At 37.4% G+C, this 20,657-nt stretch overlaps 1 protein-coding gene and 1 long non-coding RNA gene across 3 annotated transcripts in view; one reads left to right on the top strand and one right to left on the bottom strand.

Annotated features, from left to right (window-relative positions):
• The window catches only part of LOC106926735 (glutamate receptor 1-like), an 87,642-nt gene extending 83,837 nt beyond the window's left edge, over positions 1-3,805 (top strand). Inside the window, exon 15 of one of the 2 annotated variants that reach the window (XR_015765241.1) lies at positions 24-147. Coding sequence is in view for 1 of the 2 variants with exons in the window: in XM_088012395.1 (XP_087868521.1) it covers positions 24-236 (213 nt within the window). In the remaining variant the exon portion in view is untranslated. Of the gene's footprint in view, positions 1-23 lie in introns of both variants that reach the window. The other variant, XM_088012395.1, reaches the window with a different exon arrangement.
• An 11,179-nt stretch (positions 3,806-14,984) lies between these two features.
• On the bottom strand, positions 14,985-16,431 carry LOC148155565 (uncharacterized). The gene is made up of 3 exons (XR_015765240.1): positions 16,188-16,431; positions 15,576-15,690; positions 14,985-15,481 (listed from the first exon to the last, which is right to left on the bottom strand). It is a non-coding gene; the product is annotated as an uncharacterized LOC148155565 (long non-coding RNA).
• Positions 16,432-20,657: the final 4,226 nt, after the last annotated feature.

Genomic DNA, 20,657 nt, shown 5'->3' with positions numbered 1-20,657 from the left:
TTTCTCACAACTCTGCCTTACAGGAATTAATTGATGCGGCCATGATGAGTACCAGCCTCGGAGGGATGGCAGGTGGAGTTGGGGGTGGTGCTGTGGCAAGTTTGAGTGGTGGAGCAACAGGACGCGGGGGAGAGAATGGCCGGGTGGTGGCGCACGACTTCCCGAAAGCTGGAGCTCAGGGTTTACCCTGCATGAGCAAAGCAGCAGGGCGTGGACTGTCCTCCACGGGCATGTGACACAAACCTAGCCAGCTGATTGGACGCAATTCTCATGTCTTTTGAAAAGGGATGACTGAGAGAAATAGGTCTAGGTTAGCAGACAAGATGAGAGAAGTTGATCAAATAGGTAAACTGAGAAAGAAATATTTATTACAATGAGAAATATCAAATCAAAGTTCAGATGTAAACACGGAGTTTTACAAAGCAGGTAGACTAAAGGATGTTCATGTTACCCAAATGCAGCTGAACTTTAATGTCAGAGAGCAACTAAATACTCCACCTGAGCAGCAGTCAGCTCCTGAAGGCCGCTGGGCTCAGCATCAACTGGAACTACTTTTTCTACAAACGCTGTCTTATACTGAACTCCTCGTCTTCTGCAATAACAGGATCTGATTTTTTAAGCTTCATAATGACTGAATTTTATGCAGTTTCTTCTCGCCCTTTGATTCTCTTTTTTTTCCTTCTTGTTCAGATTCAAAGACAAAGCTATCTCACCTGCACATTAACACCACTGAGATGTTTGAGCATGTGAACATTTGAAATGTTTGTTTACTCTGAAACACAGACTGGGATGTAAAACCTGAAGAAAATGTTGGTCTAATGAGATGGCTGTCTTGATGATAATAATGTTAAGCTGCAACACACTTGTTAGATATTTGTACCGTTTTCTTTACTTAGAGCCAGATACAGAAATTTCTGAAGACTGATTGTATTCATAACAAAACATTGTTGGCCATGGTGAAACGGAACTTTTGTGTTGAAAATTTTACTAATATGTAATAATCTCATCCTGATCAGATCAAAAAATCAGCAAAACAATACTATATAAACAACACACATGATATATTGCACTGCATTTGTATGTCTTTTAATAGAACTAAACAAAAGGAAGCAGTGTACAGAAGGATTCACGGCCGACTCATCGACAGGAAGACCCAGACCTCCTGTGGCTGGAAAAAGTCCAAATCATCACAGTTCAACCACAATGACTGACAGTTGTAACGATATGAATTCAAATGTCCTGGGTTTGGTTTTCACCAAACATGATGCTGTGGATTATAGCCAAATCTCTGATTTTTACTCATTTGTCCAAAGAACATTGTTGTGGAAGTTTTATGGTTTATTGAGGTTACGTTTACACAGCAGGTGTTGAGGCTCCATTTTATTTATTTTATTTTTTTGCAGGAGTCCAATGGGGTTTCTTTTGCATGATCATTCATACTACTGAATGATGCAACCACAATCAGATTGATATGTGAGCAGCTTCAAAGCAACCCACATATCCAACAGAAGACGTCACACAGCAGAATTTACAGATCCTGCTGACTGACTGGGTGGTATTATGTAAAAGTGGATTTTAAGAGCTTGACGTGTTGTTCTCTAAACAACAAAATATATGGAGCGTTGGTTTATTTCTTTCATGCCGTTTTGAGAAAACTAATCTCCCTTGGTAACCTAGCCTGGTAAATTACTACACTTTGAATTGTGAAGTACAAGGAGGGTCTGGTCTTTCGGCTGTTGAGAAATTATTGCTTCCTGAAAGCTTGTGCTGTGTTGAGATTTTAAAATGCACCCAATTGCTAACGTTTGGCCGTAACATATGTAATGCCCCAGTTTGAAGCCAAGATGTTTACCGGAAGTTACCTGTGCTGCAAACAACCATCCTCCATTGCGAAAAGAGCAGTGCCGAGCTGAACAAGACGGCTGTTAATTTTAATTAAATATTTGGACCAACACAGACTGAACGGCTTCCTGCACTTCCTCTGCTGCCATTGCTAAAACTACAGGTAGATTACAAACAGCGCAGAAAATCGACGTTATCGTTTACTGCTTCTCTTTCTGTTCACTGATTGGCTCAGTCAAAAATCAACTGGAAACAATCAGAGTCAAAGGGAGCGAGCCCTTTGACTCTGCACAAACTTTTTTTGAGTGGAATTGCACAGGAAGTCAATAGCCAGGCTAATGGCAACCATTCAGCTGTGCAAAGCGCCTGGGTGGGAGCGAGCCCCTCCTTACAGAAACACAAGCTCCCCTCCCCCCCACCCCCCCGGCGACTTTCCCACTCAGATTAGCAATTAGCAAACACCTGGTGGAGCTACACATCTGCTGAACTCATCGTACCAACGGCTTCTCAGTGAAACGCTCCAATGAAGAACGTTAAAGGCTTAATAGAGGAGAAATGTTGTGATAACTTCCTGAAGGTGGAGTGTTGGAAAGAGCATGAATGTCTTAAAGAGACAGAAGCCCAATTTCAATTAATTAAATCGCAAAGTCAAATTTCTTTCAAGTGATATTTAATATAAACAACATTTTTATAATTACTGAAGTAACATAGGTAAAAAAGTTGGATTTGGTTTGCATTCGCCTGCAACGTGAAAAGCCTAGATTCTTCCAAATCTAAATCGCATTTATAGAGAAAACCTTCATGCCAAAAATGATAACAAGTTGACTCAGGCAGGTAGGACTGCTCTTTGGTTTTAATATTTCTCTAAGTGTTGCACACTAATCTTCTCACTGTAGGACTTTGGGAATAGTCTTATAACCCTTCTCCGATTGATAGCCACCAGTTGCATCTTTATGGTGTTTGCTGATGTCTTTCCAACTTAACTGAGGATTTTCAGTGAATTTAATCCACATTTGGCTGCTAAACTGATGCAATAAGGACGGACCTACTGCATCAGCAGTTTGGCTAAAATGCTAAATATTGTGATGAAGAAAAATCACATTTCCTCTTTTTGGTTAGACTTGCCTTATTTTACAATAAGGAGAAAAATTCATTTCTCATTTATGAAACCTTCAGGTTGAATGAAGGCTTGCTTGCCTATTTTTTCTTTTTTTTTTGACTGATGGTGTCTTGACTTCACATAGTTGTAGTTAAAGGATTCTAATTTTGCACTACTGAATACTGTGGGGTTTTTTGTCAGGCTGCTGTCAAACAGGAGCTAAGCTGAACATGTCAGTATTGTTTTGGGTTTTAAATAGGACAGTTAACCAATTACATGTATGTAATTCACTCAAGCATAGAATTCAGAGCATTGAGACAGGCACCAGGAAAAATGAATCTCTTCAGTTTTAGTGCTGGATTTTAGTCATCAAAATGATGAATAGATCACAAGACATTTTTAAACAAACAGAACAGCAAAAAATCTTTGGCTAATCTTAATGAATATTAAAACACATTAAAACTGGATCATTACTTTCTTGCAGCTGGTTATGTTGTGATGTTTACAATCAATTAGAATCAATTTTAAGACGAGGGTTATTTATTACAGGATTGATTAGATGCAAATGAATTTTTCTCTGGGACGCTTAACAGTAAAATGAAAATAATTCATATGACTGACCTTTCAGAAAAGGCCTGGCTGTTTCGGGGTGGGGGTGTATGAAGTTCTCCAGAATTCACCCACAAACTAATCATTGCAGCAGTATTAGAATTTGACTTCACTTTTAGATTGGAAGGTCAGAAATAAAAAATGACAGTTCTTATCCTTGAATGATAGATAAGCTGGGCTTCTCTGCATAATCTTCTTATTTATGAGTTAACATATTTTCATTTTGCCAATTTAATAAAAATGTTATCAATCTGACTTTTTTGTGTTTTTAATTTTTCTTATATGAAGTGTTGTTTATGATTAATGTTCATATCTGTTCGATGTTTCCATAACTCGAGTTTCCAAAGTTTTACTTGATTTAGAAACTAAACATGGCGTCTCCTTGTTCAGTTCTAGCTTCAGGACGTTTAAATAAACCTGCCTCTTATTAGACAAAGGACCCAGCTGGCACATATCTGATAATTAACTCTATAAGATGACTTTGAGCATAGGATTATCAATACCTTATAGACCAATGTAAGACAATAATGGAGTTGGAGTCAGATTTTTACAGGAATTTAACCTGCAAAGAATAAAAGCATGTTAGAATTTTTGTGAATCATTTTACCTGCAAACCCTTCACTATTAGTAAATAGGCAGAAGGGTTTTGTTATATGTGTGGATTTAAAAACATGTTCACTTTAAATGCAGACCTATGTCTGGGTTTCACTGCACAAACTAAATCTATTTGGCAGCAAAAAAGAACAGAGCTATTTGTCTTGTTGAGTGATTTTAAAGAACGCTGGACCAACTTCAGTTGTGAAATCGACGCCATTGTTGGCAAACTTACAGAGAAACCAGAGGCTTTTTCAGTCGATCCACTTCTACTAGACAGTTCTATATTGAAGATGTTTTGTCAGCAGATTTGTGCTTCTCCACCAGTGTCCCTGCCAGCTGACTTTCACCTTTTCTTCTTTTTATTTATTTCTTTGTCCTATTGTCTCAGTCCATCCTCTTAATTTTCAGTTTCCTGAACAAGCACAGTCTCCCCTCTCACCTGGCCTTCGTCTCATGATTTTTATCCTTTCGTCTTTGTTTCTCTCCTTTTGCTCTTCTTTGAACTCTTAGGATCTTTCATTCAATGATTTGTGGTCCTTAGGGGGACATGGCATCTTGCAGCACCTCATTACTTTCCCAGCTGCAAGGGAGACCTGAGACAGATGGAGCAGACAATTATTCCCCAGAAGGGCCCTGATTAGGAGTTTGTGGCCCATTACCTTCCTCCGCTCACCTCTCCAAAACTTCTGGTAAAACATTACAGGAACTAGGCTGCATCCCTACTGGGCATCTTTCAGTTCAGACAAAAGTTTGAAGTCAGATTAATTTAGTGAATATGCACCAGACAAGACAAAGTTCTTGTTAGACTGGAATTACATCGTCCAAAACAAACCACGTAAAAATTTAAAAAATAAATTATTTTTATTTGTTCATTACTGACATTATTTTTAGTCTGAAGCAAAATCAGCAGAGTCACACATTTTTTAACTGAACAAATAATCCCCAATAATGTAATTAATGTAAACTACTTGATCACAGATTATGCCTTTAAATTATTATTTAGAGGCTGACTGTACTCATATTTTTAGTGGACTGTTTAGTGACTGCTTGTCAGGAGGGATTTATTTGCATATAAGGATTAAATTATGTCTTTAAAATTATTTAAAGACATAATTTAATTTAAAAACAATTTAGTAACACTTGATTTGAAGGGGTGTGCATAAGACTGACATGACACTGTCATAAACATGACATAGCACCTGTTATGAACATAAAGAAGTCTTTATGAATGTTTATGACAGTTGTCATGAAGTTTCATTCGGTAAATAATGACACTTTTAGTGCAAAGTTGCTCTGAAAGTTGCATTGAAAGTCCATTAAAAATGCCATCTTTGCATTAAATTATCATTATTTACAAAATCATGTAAAGTTGCCACTTTTAGTGGACTTTTTATGCAACTTTTAGAGCAACTTTGCACTAAAAGTTTGCACTAAATGTAAAAAATTATTGTTTTCCAGAAAGCACAATCAAATAACCGTCTCTGCGTTCTTCACAGAAAAAATGCAGAAAATAACACTATTTATTAAATAAATACCGTATTTTCTGGACTATAAGCTGCACCCCAAAGTTTTTTTTAAAAACCAGTAAACATACACATATAAGCCACACCAGGCTATGAGCCGCAGTTATCTCTGCCGTTCTTGGTTTTCCACAGCAGAGGGGGGTGGGGTGGGGTCCGGAAAATACGGTATATGAAAAAAAATCTAAATGCTCTCTGGTATTGTTCAGGGGGCCGGACCAAATGTGGAGGCGGGCCGGATTCAGTCCGTGGGCCGTAGTTTGAGGACCACTGATCAAAATGATCAAGCAAATGCACATCAAATATGTTGATCAAGGTTCCACTTATTACTTAATAAATGTCAGCTCTAAAATGGTGGGGTTTTAGTCTTGATTTAAAGGAACTCAGTGTTTCAGCTGTTTTGATTTTTTTTTATGGAAGTTTGTTCCAGATTAGAGGAGCGTAGAAGCTAAATTCTGCTTCTTCATCTTTGGTTCTGGTTCTGGGGATGCAGGACCAGAACATTTCTGTGTAACCAGAACACAGAGATGTTCTCTGTGTTAGATTTTTTCCATTCAATATATTAATGTCCAATGATATTAAAAATCTAACAAATCAGGATTTGTTAGATCCTGATTTGTCTAGTTATATCAGGTCATAACTAGACCTGATATAATAGTGGTTTTATTTTATTCTATAATCCCTGCACTTTAACTCACTAAATGTGAATTAACCTCCAACAAAGTCAGAGTCAGCTGTTATGACAAATCTGGACAAGCTTGTGTTAAGAGCTTTTTGTGATTTGTTTTCAAGATGTTGGTAGCAGAGAGATCCTCAAAGCAGGTCTGAAACATGACTGTTATTGTTAATTTCACAAGCAAATGTTACTACTTGATAGAACTGATAAATGTAAAATCCAGTAAAAACAAGTGACTTATTATTATCAGTGTAAACTGATTTTATACCGATATGAAATCAGTTGTAAAATTTGTTGGGTTTTTTTATGTCCCCATTTTCAGTCAGAATCACCAACCAACAGTTGGGGAGGAGATTAATGAAAGGTGGCTTTTCAATTAAAAATAACAGCACGCCCTGAAGAAAATTACTCCTCCTCCTTTTCCTCTCCTGTCTGCCTGTGCGAGAGAATGTCTCTGCTTAAGGGCCAGACATTTAAGAAGGCTTATGGAAACATTACACCCTCTCAATCTGAAATCTATGTCAGCTTCCAGTAGCTCTCAGTCTGCCTGCCGGGAAATAATGGTAACACTCCAATCAAAGCAAATCCTGGCCCCCTGCGGCTTCTAAATGGGAGGATTTTCCTCTATAAGAGGAGGCGAATGGGCCTCCTCCTACCTTTCATTAACTGCTGGTGTGGAGTCACAGCAGACTGACAAAAATGTTCCTGCAATGTGAAGAGAGATTGTTAAGACTGTTTGGGTCGAAACAGAAACAAAAAAGGCAATTCCATTAAAAGTTACTCTGAAAAAAAAAAGTACTCAATCTTGCAAATTAGAATTTTATTGCATCGTATTTTATTCCAAAATTTGTGTGGATGGAAGGGAAATATACTGATATAAAATCAATTGTAATCAGTCTTATGTTGGACTCGGATACAGTGAAAAAACAAGTTGAAGGAGTAGAAAATTATCCCGGGTAACCAAGCAGAAAGGAAAGTTTAGAGAAAGTGGTTAGGGGGGAATTTTAATAATGCAGTCTGTGGATGTCAGCAGACATTTTAAAGCCCATTCATGCAACCTTTATGCCCACACATCAACCTGACATGAATCTTGCCTCATGATTTCAGTGCATTGATTAAGTTGGCATAGTGAGGAAATGTAGGCAATAGATAACAATTCTGAGTTAGCTTCCAATGTCAAAAAGTTTAAAACAATAGCAAACAAGGAGAAGGTGAAGGAAATCTCAACAGCATACATCTTGGAAAGAAGAAGTTAAGAGGCACCACAGTAGTTAGTGGTGGTTTGTACACTCATTAAATAGATTATGTTATGTGGATGAAGAAATTCCATTATTTCTGTCATTAACATGAGGTCAGCTGCTTGTTGTATGGAGCTAAAACAGTCTCATAATTCACAAATGCACAAATCAAGATTCACAAATGCAGAGAACAAGATTCACATCTGTATTTTTGATACAAACACAAATATATCTTGCTTTCCAAGCTCCTTCTGGCCTGTGAGCTGTGCTGCATTTGTGTGTGAATTTTGAGACTCCCCTGATGTCTCAATCCACAAATGTCTCTTTTTAATAAATGGTCAATCTGATTGGATGAAAACCAACCAACCAGATGACCTTCTTGTTTCAGCCAATCACATGAATGGACCCCCATCTTAATGTGGGTTAATGTAATTTCAGCCAATCACATTAACCCTTTCCAACAGCGCTGTAGCCATGATGAAGCACTGACAGTATAGGCCTCAGCCTGGCTTCTGGCAGTGACAGAAGAGCGGAAAGTGAAAAATCTATTTAACAAATTTAACTATTTATCCCCATGTTATGATTATTAATGTTAATCAATTTAATTGTGCAACTATCAACACAAGCCAGCGATCTGAGTGAGCTGAGCTACTGGGCTATGCTAGCGATTCTGCATGCTAATAGCATCAGGCTAGCATCTTTCCATATAGTTGAATTTATTCAAGATAATAATAGGCTTTGTATATTATGAATTGTTATAAAGCCCTGGTCCTTAAATTATAAATTATAGCACTGTAATAATTCACTTAAGTCATGCTTTTCAGAAACACAAAGTGATGTTTTTATTTTATTTATCCTACCAGGCTGAACATGCTATCTGCCAAAATATGCTACACCCTGCGCTCTCTCCGTCCTTCGCCTCCATTGGAAATATAATATAAAAAGTTTTGATTGGTAGTTCATCAGTCTGTACATCCCTGAATATAATTTTAAAAAATCAACTATAAGCAAGTGATTAAAAGGAAATATTTATTTCTTTGTGTCCTTTAGGAATCTCTGAGACATGAAATCCTTCAGACTGTGAGAACGACTTCTATATCCTGTGAAAGAACCTGATCCACCAAGTCTCTCGATACTTCTGGACATTTATTTAGTATAACTTGTCCTCCATGGATCATCCATGTCCATTTTAAAGGATTCCCAGACCTTTCAGAATTTTTAACTTGAGGTTTTCCTACGTGTTGTTTGTTTTGAACATTAATAAAGAAATGATGTACTGCTTTAAATTCATTCCTGTATTTTAAACATTAATTTTAAACAAATGGCTTCATCAGCCAGGGTAATCAGGCTGCATATACACTATGAAAAAGTGCTTGTTTTTACAATTCTATCAACTGTTATAATCAACAATTATTGTTATAAGGTAACAATAATTGTACATTTTTACTAAACCTGCCTAATTTAGCAGGACGCTATGCAGACATTAGATAGACTGGGATCATATTTAGAAAAGAGTACTGTAAAAAGGTTTCAGTTGTCTGAATGAGCCATCTCATCTGAAATATAGTGGAAATGCCTGCTTATGATTGATATGCTAGAACTATCATTTTATGAATGTATTTCAACAAAGAAAATGAAGACCTTTGAACTTTAATGTCTTTCACGTCTGCATTCCTCTTGGAATTTTTTTTTCTATGAACAAATTCTAAATTATTCTTCATTTCTTGTGACATTTTGCAGCTTAGAAAGGCCAGAGAAAGTAGAATTGCTACTGATTGAGCATTATGATGCTGAACACTATCATAAGCTTTTTTCTCATCTGTGCACATGTAACTTTTCCACATACTCTGATCAGAGCTGACATTATGATGAAGCTCTTTGTTTTCAGGGATTAGACAATCATAAACATCACATGAAAACTGCCTAATGGACTTTTTGATTAACTTTATGAAGTACAGAGAATTAAAAGCTGTCAAAAAAGAGACAGTAAGGTTGTCAGATTTAGTACAAAAATTAGGCTTTCTTTGTTTGCGTTGCCATGGCAGCCTGCTTAACCTCTCAAATAGGATTATGGAGGTTTAAAAATGATCATGGACATAACATATACAAGGCAAGCTAATTGACTGTCAGGGTATTAGCAAAAACCAATCAAAATGTGCAGGAAGTAATTACAGCTATGGGTTAACACTGACTTATTACTAAGTCCTTATCACCAACAGAAGCAGATAGAAATGTGATTAATATTGTTATCATCATTTAGCTCCAGACATTATTAATGTGTGATGGAAGAGGATCAAGATCAGACTCATCGCTAACGTTTCCTCTGATACCAGATTGCTTGAGCTTTAAAATAAGACAAATATTGAGATACACAACATGTAAAATGTAGCATACCATTAAGTGTTGCCTTATTTATCAGTGGTTTTCATCCATAGTTTGCCTGCAGTTTATCAGAGAAGTTTATATATGTGTGTGTGTGTGCGTGTGTGTGTGTGTGTGTGTGTGTGTGTGTGTGTGTGTGTGTGTGTGTGTGTGTGTGTGTGTGTGTGTGTGTGTGGAGATAAAATGTACATAGTGAAAAAGCAAGGCAGAAGTTTGTTTCATTGATGTGTTTTTAACAGTTTCTGTTAAACAGTTTATGACATTGTATGAAAAAACGGCCATCACCAGCAGCAGCTTTACAGCTCACCACTCGCCTTCATGCAAATGTGATAACTTCTGGCTGAGGCTAAGAGCTGGAAAAACATTTTCAACATTTGCAGTCAACCAGGTGCCGACACAGAGCTTCAAGGGAATCCTGCTGAATATTCAGGTCACCATTCAGTGAGGAGGTGAATTAAACTAAAACACATTTCCTCTTTATTGAATTTCTGAATACTAATGAGCACAAAGGAGATAAAGGCAGGTTAAAGCAGGCAAGTGGGAGATTTGCAGCTCTCGCTTATCTGCAGTGTGTATAATGCTTCAGCAGCTCAGACATCTGTATGCGTCTATGTGATGTTTTAGACATTCACTGTGATTCTTACTCATTTTAATGCTCACAGCCCCTCTGACAAAATATTAGATTCTCTGTGTAACAGCGACACAATGTGGACATTTAAGGAACTGACAGAAGGACTAAACTTCCACAAATTACCTAGGTCACGTTTGAGCATTTTAAATGCTCCTTTATGAATAAAATATCACAACCAATGTTTGATATAATATTCTTTAAACTATTCCATCATAGTTCTGACTGTAGATTTGTTCTCATCTGATCAAAACACACTTTTCTCATGTTGACTGTGTCCCTCTTGTAACATTTTAAACTCTACTTTCTTTGTACCTTTTGTATAAAGGTATAATTTGTAGAACACATAACTTATTGACTAGTTGAACATTGTTTTACAACCTGAACCTTTTCAAATTTCAAAAATTGTCTAACAAGTCTGGAGGCCTTTACAGAAAATCTGTTAATATGCTGAGAATTAACTGACTTGTAAAGCTGCACTGTATCCTATTTAGGAAATCAAAGTGGGCTGAAAAGATACGTCACTGTTTTGTTTTCTCTCCACTTCACAAACACTTTGTCTCAGACATTCACATACATTTCTAATAAAACAGATTAAAGTTTGGAATTGTGATGTGACAAAGTTCATGCACTGAAAAAAGAAAACAGGTGATTCAACTTAAAAACACTGAGTTCATTTGTTACAAGTAATTAAAATCAGTTTATCCAAGTAAATATATTAAGTTTAATTTAACGTAAATAAATTAAGTTTGACAAACTTAATTTGATTAAATGTAGTGAACTCAGTTTTTTTAAGTCAGCACTCCGTTCTCTTTTTTCTGTGTGGAGTATAAAAATTTAGCAAGGAACTGCATTTGATAAACTGAATCTTATGTATTACAAAAAAGTTTAATCGAACTCTTTAATTGGATCTGATTTGGAATGATTTCATTGTATTGGGGGAGGAAATGCCCTTATGTGAGACTTCCAAATAAGATCAACCTAAATATTCATCACAGCATACTTTGGATAAGCCTTAAATTATTTCTTTAAGTTTCAACTGGGTAGGAATAAATGACTGATTTTCAGGATGAGAACTGGATGTGAACCAGTCACTTTAAATCCCTTCTCAGGCTTTAACTTGAGAGTGAAGGTGCTAAAGTGATGGAGGACCATCTAGAGCCTGCAGGTGGTTTCCTGTCTGGATGAGCCATGCTGCAGGATAATTAGTCCTCAGACGTTTCTGTCTGAACACCAACAGCAGCAGAAACTTAAGAAAATTCATTTTCTTAAGTTTTCCTTTAGTGAAAAGAAAACTTAGGTGTTAGTGGAATGTCAGTTAAATGAGAGTGAACTTTGTTTTTATTGAAATGATCAGGAAGAGAGAAAAATGCTGTGTCCGAATTCAGGGTCTGCATCCTTCGAAGGACGGATTTGTAGGCCGATTACGTCATAGCGTTGCGACAAGGCCTGTCCGAATTCAAAGACTCCTTCAAATGCATCCTTCAAACATATAAGAGTAGACCCCGCATTGGCCGCTCCGGCGCAGGAAATACGGCGGCCATCTTGGAGCGGTATACCCTCCTACTTTGCTCAATCAAAACAGCAGAAGATGCCTCAGCACTGAGGGATATTGTTGTTCGGATCGATGGATTATTGATGTGAGGGCTCCACAGACAACATTTCACAAGTAAGATGGACATATTATCGTGTAAATATTGTGATTAGAATATTACTTTACTGTATTTATGTCCACTGACGAGATACCAGCTAATATTAGCTACAGTGCTTGGTGTAATACGGGTTCAGCCCCGCTATGAAGGCTAACTGAGATTCTGTTAATCTAAAAAAATTAATTATTCTCTAACATTGACTTAGATTATCTGACACAAGGGCCTATATTAGAAATGAAACAATATAACACATATTATAAAACTTATATTATGTGTTATAACATTCACCGGCAAAGTTTACACAGGTGGTAAAGACTATTATTTATATTCTTTCACTCTGTCAAAGTAAGATACATCCTAAATCTTTCGTTTTTGTTTTGAAGGTTTCCTAAAGACACGATGTGAGGAAGAAGAGGGAGAAAGAGAGACGGATTCACTGCAGCACGGATGAATCTCACATCGGATTTTGGACTCGTCGGCTGAAAAACATAAACATATATACAGGTTTATATATATAAAAAAAAAAAAAATTCCCCTCTCACCCTCCGTGGGTGGTCTCTTTCATCCTCTGAGCTCGGGTCCTCTACCAGAGGCCTGGGAGCTTGAGGGTTCTGCGCAGTATCTTGGCTGTGCCTAGAACTGCACATTTCTGGACTGAGATGTCTGATGTTGTTCCTGGGATCTGTTTGAGCCACTGCTCCAGTTTGGGGGTGACTGCCCCGAGGGCCCCGATGACCACAGGCACCACTGTGGTCTTCACCTTCCAGGCCTTCTCCAGTTCCTCTCTGAGGCCCTGGTATTTCTCCAGTTTCTCATGCTCCTTTTTCCTGATGTTGTGGTCACTTGGTATTGCTACATCCACCACAACGGCTTTCCTCTGTTCTTTATCCACCACCACAATGTCCGGTTGGTTCGACATTACCATCTTGTCTGTCTGGATCTGGAAGTCCCACAGGATCTTAGCTCGGTCATTCTCCACCACCTTTGGGGGTGTCCCCCATTTTGACCTCGGGGCTTCCAGTCCATATTCTGCACAGATGTTCCTGTACACTATGCCCGCCACTTGGTTATGTCGTTCCATGTATGCTTTCCCTGCCAGCATCTTGCACCCTGCTGTTATGTGCTGGACTGTCTCAGAGGCCTCCTTGCACAACCTACACCTTGGGTCTTGTCTGGTGTGGTAGATCTGAGCCTCTATTGCTCTGGTGTTTAGGGCCTGTTCCTGGGTGGCCAGGATGAGGGCCTCCGTGCTGTCCTTGAGTCCAGCTTTCTCCAGCCATTGGTAGGATTTCCTGATATCAGCCACTTCAGTTATTTGTCGGTGGTACATCCCATGTAGGGGCTTGTCCTCCCATGATGGTTCCTCCAGCACCTCGTCCTCTGTTCCCCATTGCCTGAGACATTCGCTGAGCACATCGTCCGTTGAGGCTTTGTCCTTGATGTATTTATGGATCTTGGATGTTTCATCCTGGACAGTGGCTCTCACACTCACTAGTCCTCTGCCTCCTTCCTTACGGCTTGTGTACAGTCTCAGGGTGCTGGATTTGGGGTGGAACCCTCCATGCATGGTTAGTAGCTTCCGAGTCTTAACATCCGTGGCCTTCATCTCTTCCATTGGCCAGCTAATTATTCCGGCAGGGTATCTGATTACTGGTAAGGCATAGCTGTTTATTGCACGGATCTTGTTCTTGCCATTGAGCTGGCTTCTCAGGACTTGCCTTATTCGTTGGAGGTATTTGGCTGTGGCTCCTTTCCTTGTGACCTCATCGAGGTTGCCATTTGCTTGTGGTATTCCCAGGTACTTGTAGCTGTGCTCTATGTCTGCTATCGTTCCCTCTGGGAGTGAGACCCCTTCTGTGCGGACGACCTTCTCTCTCTTTGTAACCATCCGGCCACACTTCTCTAGTCCGAATGACATCCCAATGTCAGTGCTGTAGATCCTGGTGGTGTGGATCAGTGAGTCGATGTCTCGCTCGCTCTTGGCGTACAGCTTGATGTCATCCATGTAGAGGAGGTGACTGATTGTGGCCCCATTCTTTATATATAATATATATATATATATATATATATATATATATATATATATATATATATATATATATATATATATATATATATATATATATATACACTGCAAAAAGTCCCCTTTCAAAAACAAGAAAAAAAAGTACAAAAACAGGGTCTAATTTTCTTAAAATAAGAAAAATTATCTGCCAACAGAACAAGAAAATTTATCTTGTCAAGATTTTCTAAAACAAGAAAAAATATCTAACCAAGATAAACCTACAAATATCTTAAAATTAGTGTATTTGTACTTAAAACAAGTCAATTTTACTAATACAAATAGAGTATATGAGATTTATTTTCTTAATACACAGAACATTTTTCATAAAATAAGAAAATTTTACTAATACAAATAGAATATATGAGATTTATTTATCTTAAAATTAGTGTATTTGTACTTAAAACAAGCCAATTTTACTTAAACAAGTAAGATACATTATCTTATTTTAAGAAAAATAATTTCAAGTAAAGAAAATATTACTTGACATTGAATTTCTTAAAATCAGCATATATATGCTTAAAACTAGTTTACTTTTATTGTTGCATAGGATTAAAATATATATTTTGTCATTGCTTTACTCAAGGTTCTTATGCTAAGGCAAAAAACCAAAAATTGATCCTATCTATACTGGAATAAGAGATGTTATTGGCTTCCTGAAATGAAGACATAAGTTCAATTACTTTTAACATCTTTATTACGTTTAAGTTTCACATAAACATAGTAAAACATGACTACTGGTCAGAATTTAAAGTCTGGATGGGCATCTGATTCTGAAACAATCCCGTAAAATGACAGAACAATGAAGATCTGACACATCTGTCGCACTCATAAGATGCCCTAAGAGTCAAGCAAACCAAATTGTCCAAAGCAAAAATAAACTTGGGATTAGATGTCAGCAATAGGAGCTTACTCCACAATGAACATCTTCCAATCAGCCATAGCCTTTTATGTGTGGAAGTCTTGTCTCAGTTATGGACAGTGTTCTCAAGATATCTGTCAGCAGCACAGAGAGGAGTGGCCACACACATGCATGCTGGAAGGTGTAGTAGCTATGATGTCCTCCTTTCAGAAGATCAGGGCAGGCATGGTTCCAATGGCCAGTAGAAAGTTGGTTTCACGATCACCACAGAGCTGAAAAGTGGTTTTGTTTGATTGAAGTTGTTGGGTCATCTGCTAATTGGAGCACAGACAGAAAAACAATCACAAAACAAACCATGTTTTAGGGACTAATCAGTGTAATGATGAATAAGTATCATAAGTTTCTTACCTCAAGAATGTGAAGGACAGCATCACTTGCAATTCCCAAAGTTTCTTGTAGATGGTGCAATACATGATTGGAGACGTGTCTGGCATAGGCTTCACCATGGCAACAGTTTGGTTTACTTGAAAAATAAAACAAGTCTTATTTTAGTTAATGTGCTCAATTACAATATTACATGAATTCAAGACAGCAAGACAGTCATTTTAATTGAATCAAAATAGGACTACTTAAATTCACCAATCAAAAATAGTGTTTAAAATATCCTGGTAGTGTGGAATATCTAACCTAGGCTTTTAGACTCATTGCATTTAAGTTTTTAAATTACAGCACATCAAACACCCTAAAAGGTAGTGAAATACTAGGCGGAATTTCCCTTTAACCATTTCCCGCATCAGAAGCTACGAATGAGAAGCCACCTTAGCTATGTTAAAAAACGGAAGCTACCAAAACCTCGTGTCGATATTATTTTTAAGCCACAGCTATTGTGGTTAATCACTGTTCAAAGCTCATATTCACAAGAGCGGCTCTTTAACCCGCGGGTGAAAATTGGCATATCACGACATGCTAACTAGCTTCACAATTAGCTTATCTTAGAAAGATAGACAGCTTTAAACTTACCTCTCAGTACAGCAGCTCTAGGGTCTATACACGTAAAAAAGTCCTCCATCTTCATTCATGTCCAATCGAGATTAGAGAATTTGTCAAAAGAAAATCTTATAAAAGTACTGTAGATAATAGCTTAGTTAGGCTGTTACAACTGAATTAACCGTTAATCAGGGCAGTTAAATGATCTCTGGCGTTGCCGTTAGTGATGTGCGGATTGATACTGAAATATCGATTCTTCCGATACCAGAACTTAATTCTTTAAAATCTATTGTCAGATCCAAGGATCAATACTTTCCACACTTTAGTAATTTGAGATAATGTAGATTAACAAGAGCACGTTAGAAAGTAACTAAATTATTGAGATCTTGCCTAAATGAAACGTTGTTAATTGGAACTACTTTTTCTTCCGCCTGGTGAGTGTGTAATGTGTAAGGACGCAATGCCCAAGCGCAGCGTGCTGCTGATGCTCACTCAGAAATGAACATGTTGACAGATTATAAAAGTGACATGGAGCTATTTCAGCTGTCATTTTATAGTAGTTTTAATAATTAAGCAAAGATATATTTAGTAGGGTTATTACTCTACTAATTGTCTTTGTTTTTTAATTTGCAACACCATTTTCACATATTTTGTATATTTCTGCTGAATTAAAATAGCTTATAGTAAATGAGATTGTTGTCGCAATGTACTTCTGAGTTTAAAATGAGTGCATGAGAGTACATTGTGTTCTTTTTATAAAGCCAAGATATGGATTACTTTTTTTTTATTTAATTAAGAAACAAATTAACTGTCTTTGCAGAAAGTATGGGATCTGTATTGCCAATACCAGCTTAAATTTTACTCGGTATTGGATTGGAAAGAAAATCTGTTGTATCGAACATTACTACTGACATTTTGGGCGCTTTCCCATTTGGATTGTATGATGTCATAAAAAGGGTGACAAACATGATGAATAAAATATTGTTCAAACTAATATTAGTAACTTATAAAGTGAGAATTTGAAATATAAACCAAAAATTAAAATATTTATCATCACAATGAGCTAATCAACGTTGTTGATTCTAATCTCATTGTGTGGAATACCAGACATTTCAAATCACACATCAATAGAAATTTCATGACATGTCAGTAAGAGGTCCCACATCTTGCATCAAGAAGATCAGATTAAGAAGGTCCATAGCAGATGGAAACATGCCAAGAATTATCTTGATATATAAACTGATATGGTCTCTGAAATTGTTGTGTTACATGACAACCGTTTAAATAATTTCCAGTACACTCTGCCAACTTATACAAGAGTACAAGTTCATGTTTCTTTTTTATTTTTCATTGACAATAGCACAAATGATTCCATTTGGACATAGTCTGTTTTAATTATCCGGAGACATTTCATTAAGCAAGTGATTTCTCGTTTTGTGCTTGAAATAAGAAAATTTTACTTATATAAAATAAGTTCTAGACTTGAAGTTTGATTGGTAAATATTGATATTCTAGATTCTAGCACATATTTACTCATAATAAGTAATATTTTCTTAATATCAAGATTTTATATCTTACTGAGATAATTAAGTACAAAAACACTTAAAATAAGAAAAATATTCTAGCATAAACCCCTCTTGGTGAGAAAAATTATCTTGTCAGAAAGAAAACAAGAAAAATCTACTTAATTTAAGATATTTAATCTTACTAAGATTTCACTTTTTGCAGTGTATGTAACTGGTATTAGATATACAGATGAAATTCCTGCTAAAATATGTTTCACAGTTATCCTGTAATTGGTGGTTTTTGGCGCCCCCTACTGGTTACCTAAAAATTGGATGAGAAACCAAAAATTCCACACAGTTGGTTCAGCGCTCTGTTGTGGTAAGTCAACAAATCCGGTTCTCTTCCAAATGGTGTTGGAGGTTTGTTCAGGAGGGTGACTGGAATCTTTGTTGCATTGCACAGAGCCATAGGTTGACCAGTAGAGAGGTTTACTGCGCCATATGTGTTTTATCAACCACTGATTACAGGTAATTATATTATATTAAATGTCAGTAATTTATTTTGTCAGATATGTGTATCAGTTGTCAGTTAGTTTGTTAAATTTATCAGTTTGTCAGTTGTGGTTGCCATTCTCTGTTTGTTTGTTGGGTTCTATGGCAACATGACATGTTTCTTTTCCACTAATTCCCAGAGAGCTTTTAATGACTGTTGTATTTATTATTCATATTTTTATTTGTATTCTAAAACTATACGATCAAATGGCCTAGAAAATATGTCGGAATTCACTATAATTGTTTGTGAATTACACAGTTGGTTCAGCGCTCTGTTGTGAGCCATAGGTTGACCGGTAGAGAGGCTCACTGCGCCATATGTGTTTTATCAACCACTGATTACAGATTACAGATTGCAATAAATCATCTAAAAACCAACCAACCGGCCTCCGAGTGTGCATAACAGGACGGACGGGTAAAGACAGAGCTGTTACATATAATACAGTATTAATCATTATTTGTGCCATTATTAATCATTATTAGTGTTTGTATAGTTATATAAATATATATTGATATTACTAAATAATTTATTAAATAAATTATGAACAGCTGTGTGCTTTGTAATATGCTCTTCATACATCGATATCAGAATATTCCATTCCTATTCTATTGTTATAGCCACTAAGCATATTTAAATATGATGAACTATGTATTAAAAACATACTTAAAAAATACAATTGTTTATAAATGTAGCTTTGATAGATGTTTGAATATGGTTACAGTAACAAAAAAGTGTGTTATGATCGACTAAATGCGCTGATACGTCATTGTGCTGCTAAACACATAACGCTGAGTGGAGTGGTGTACCGCTCCAAGATGGCCGCCCTAAATCTCGTCAGCGACAATAGGCGAGAGCGGTCCATGAGGGTCTATTCTTATATTATGTCTATGCCTTCAAAAAGTTCATTATTTTCCATAATGTCATGATAAAAATTTAATTGTCATATATTTTAGATTCATTGCACACCAACTGAAATATTTCAGGTCTTTTATTGTTTTAATTTTGATGATTTTGGCAAACAGCTCATGAAAACCCAAAATCCCTGTCTCAAAAAATTAGAATATTATGAAAAGGTTCTCTGAACGAGCAATAAAAATAATCATCTGAATCAACAAAGTAACTCTAAACACCTGAAAAAGATTCCTGAGGCCTTTAAAAACTCCCAGCCTGGTTCATTACTCAAAACCGCAATCATGGGTCAGACTGCTGACCTGACTGCTGTCCAGAAGGCCATCACTGACATCCTCAAGCAAGAGGGTGAGAAACAGAAAGAAATTTCTGAACGAATCGGCTGTTTGCAGAGTGTTATATCAAGGCACCTCAGTGGGAAGTCAGTAGGAAGGAAAAAGTGTGGCAGAAAACGCTGCACAACGAGAAGAGGTGACCGGACCCTGAGGAAGATTGTGGAGAAGGGCCGATTCCAGACCAAATTAAAGTACTAAAAGTATTAAAAGTACTTTGGACCACTGAACAACAGTGGTCCAAAGTACCGTATTTTCCGCACTATAAGGCGCACCGGATTATAAGGCGCACCTTCAATGAATGGCCTATTTTAGGACTTTTTTCATACATTAGGCGCACCGCATTATAAGGCGCATAGAATAGACGCTTCATACTCTATTATTACACATCCACATTAATAAAGAAATGGTCCCCGAGTACTTTATATAGTAGGCTGGCCCAGTCGTTGTTTCACTCACGGTGTTGGTGTTGCGATATTATGCCCAACTGCTTTCTGGGTAACACAGACCAACCGACACGCTGCCGCTGCAGTCTCTGTCTCTCTTCCCCTGCCCCTCCCCCCCTTTAAATGTATTATCAAACTTTATTAACAAACCAGTGTTCTGACAACTATCCCAGCATGCACCGCGCACTACTTCTTCTACGGGGGAAAAAGAAGTTGGCGGCTGCTTACCGTAGTGGACCAACTACTTAAGCAGCCTACTGCATGTCTGTGTAAACATGACGTCTTTCATTTCGATCTGAGTTAATTAGCGTAGCATTTCTGCCGGATTTTCACAACATATCAGCCACGACAATGGACATGGTCATCTTTTTTGGACGACATCAAGGTGTTTGAGCCACTGGATGCCTCCAACATTGTGCGCCTCACAGCTAAAAGCTACCGATAGATGAGGAAAACAGCAGATCCTCACACCCTCAGCATAAATATAGCTGTGGACAAGATCACTGATGCCTATTGTTCTTGCAAGGCTGGGTAAGTCGGCATTCATGGTTTTGATGGTCCACAATGTACATTAGCATATGTTTACTACTGTAGCTTGTGTTTGTGAGACGGTCACGCACGTGGTAGCTGCACTGTGACCTAAAATGGGCATTAGCCAATGAAACGCGGCCCCTGTGGTTGCTGGACCTGTTGTGGCTCAATATTGGTCCATATATAAGGCGCACCGGATCATAAGGCGCACTGTCGGCTTTTGAGGA

This window comes from Poecilia mexicana, unplaced genomic scaffold (genome assembly GCF_051168715.1).
Source record: "Poecilia mexicana isolate PSO_F unplaced genomic scaffold, ASM5116871v1 scaffold_14, whole genome shotgun sequence".
Classification (NCBI taxonomy): Eukaryota; Metazoa; Chordata; class Actinopteri; order Cyprinodontiformes; family Poeciliidae; genus Poecilia; species Poecilia mexicana.
This window is presented reverse-complemented; position numbering and strand designations above follow the sequence as displayed.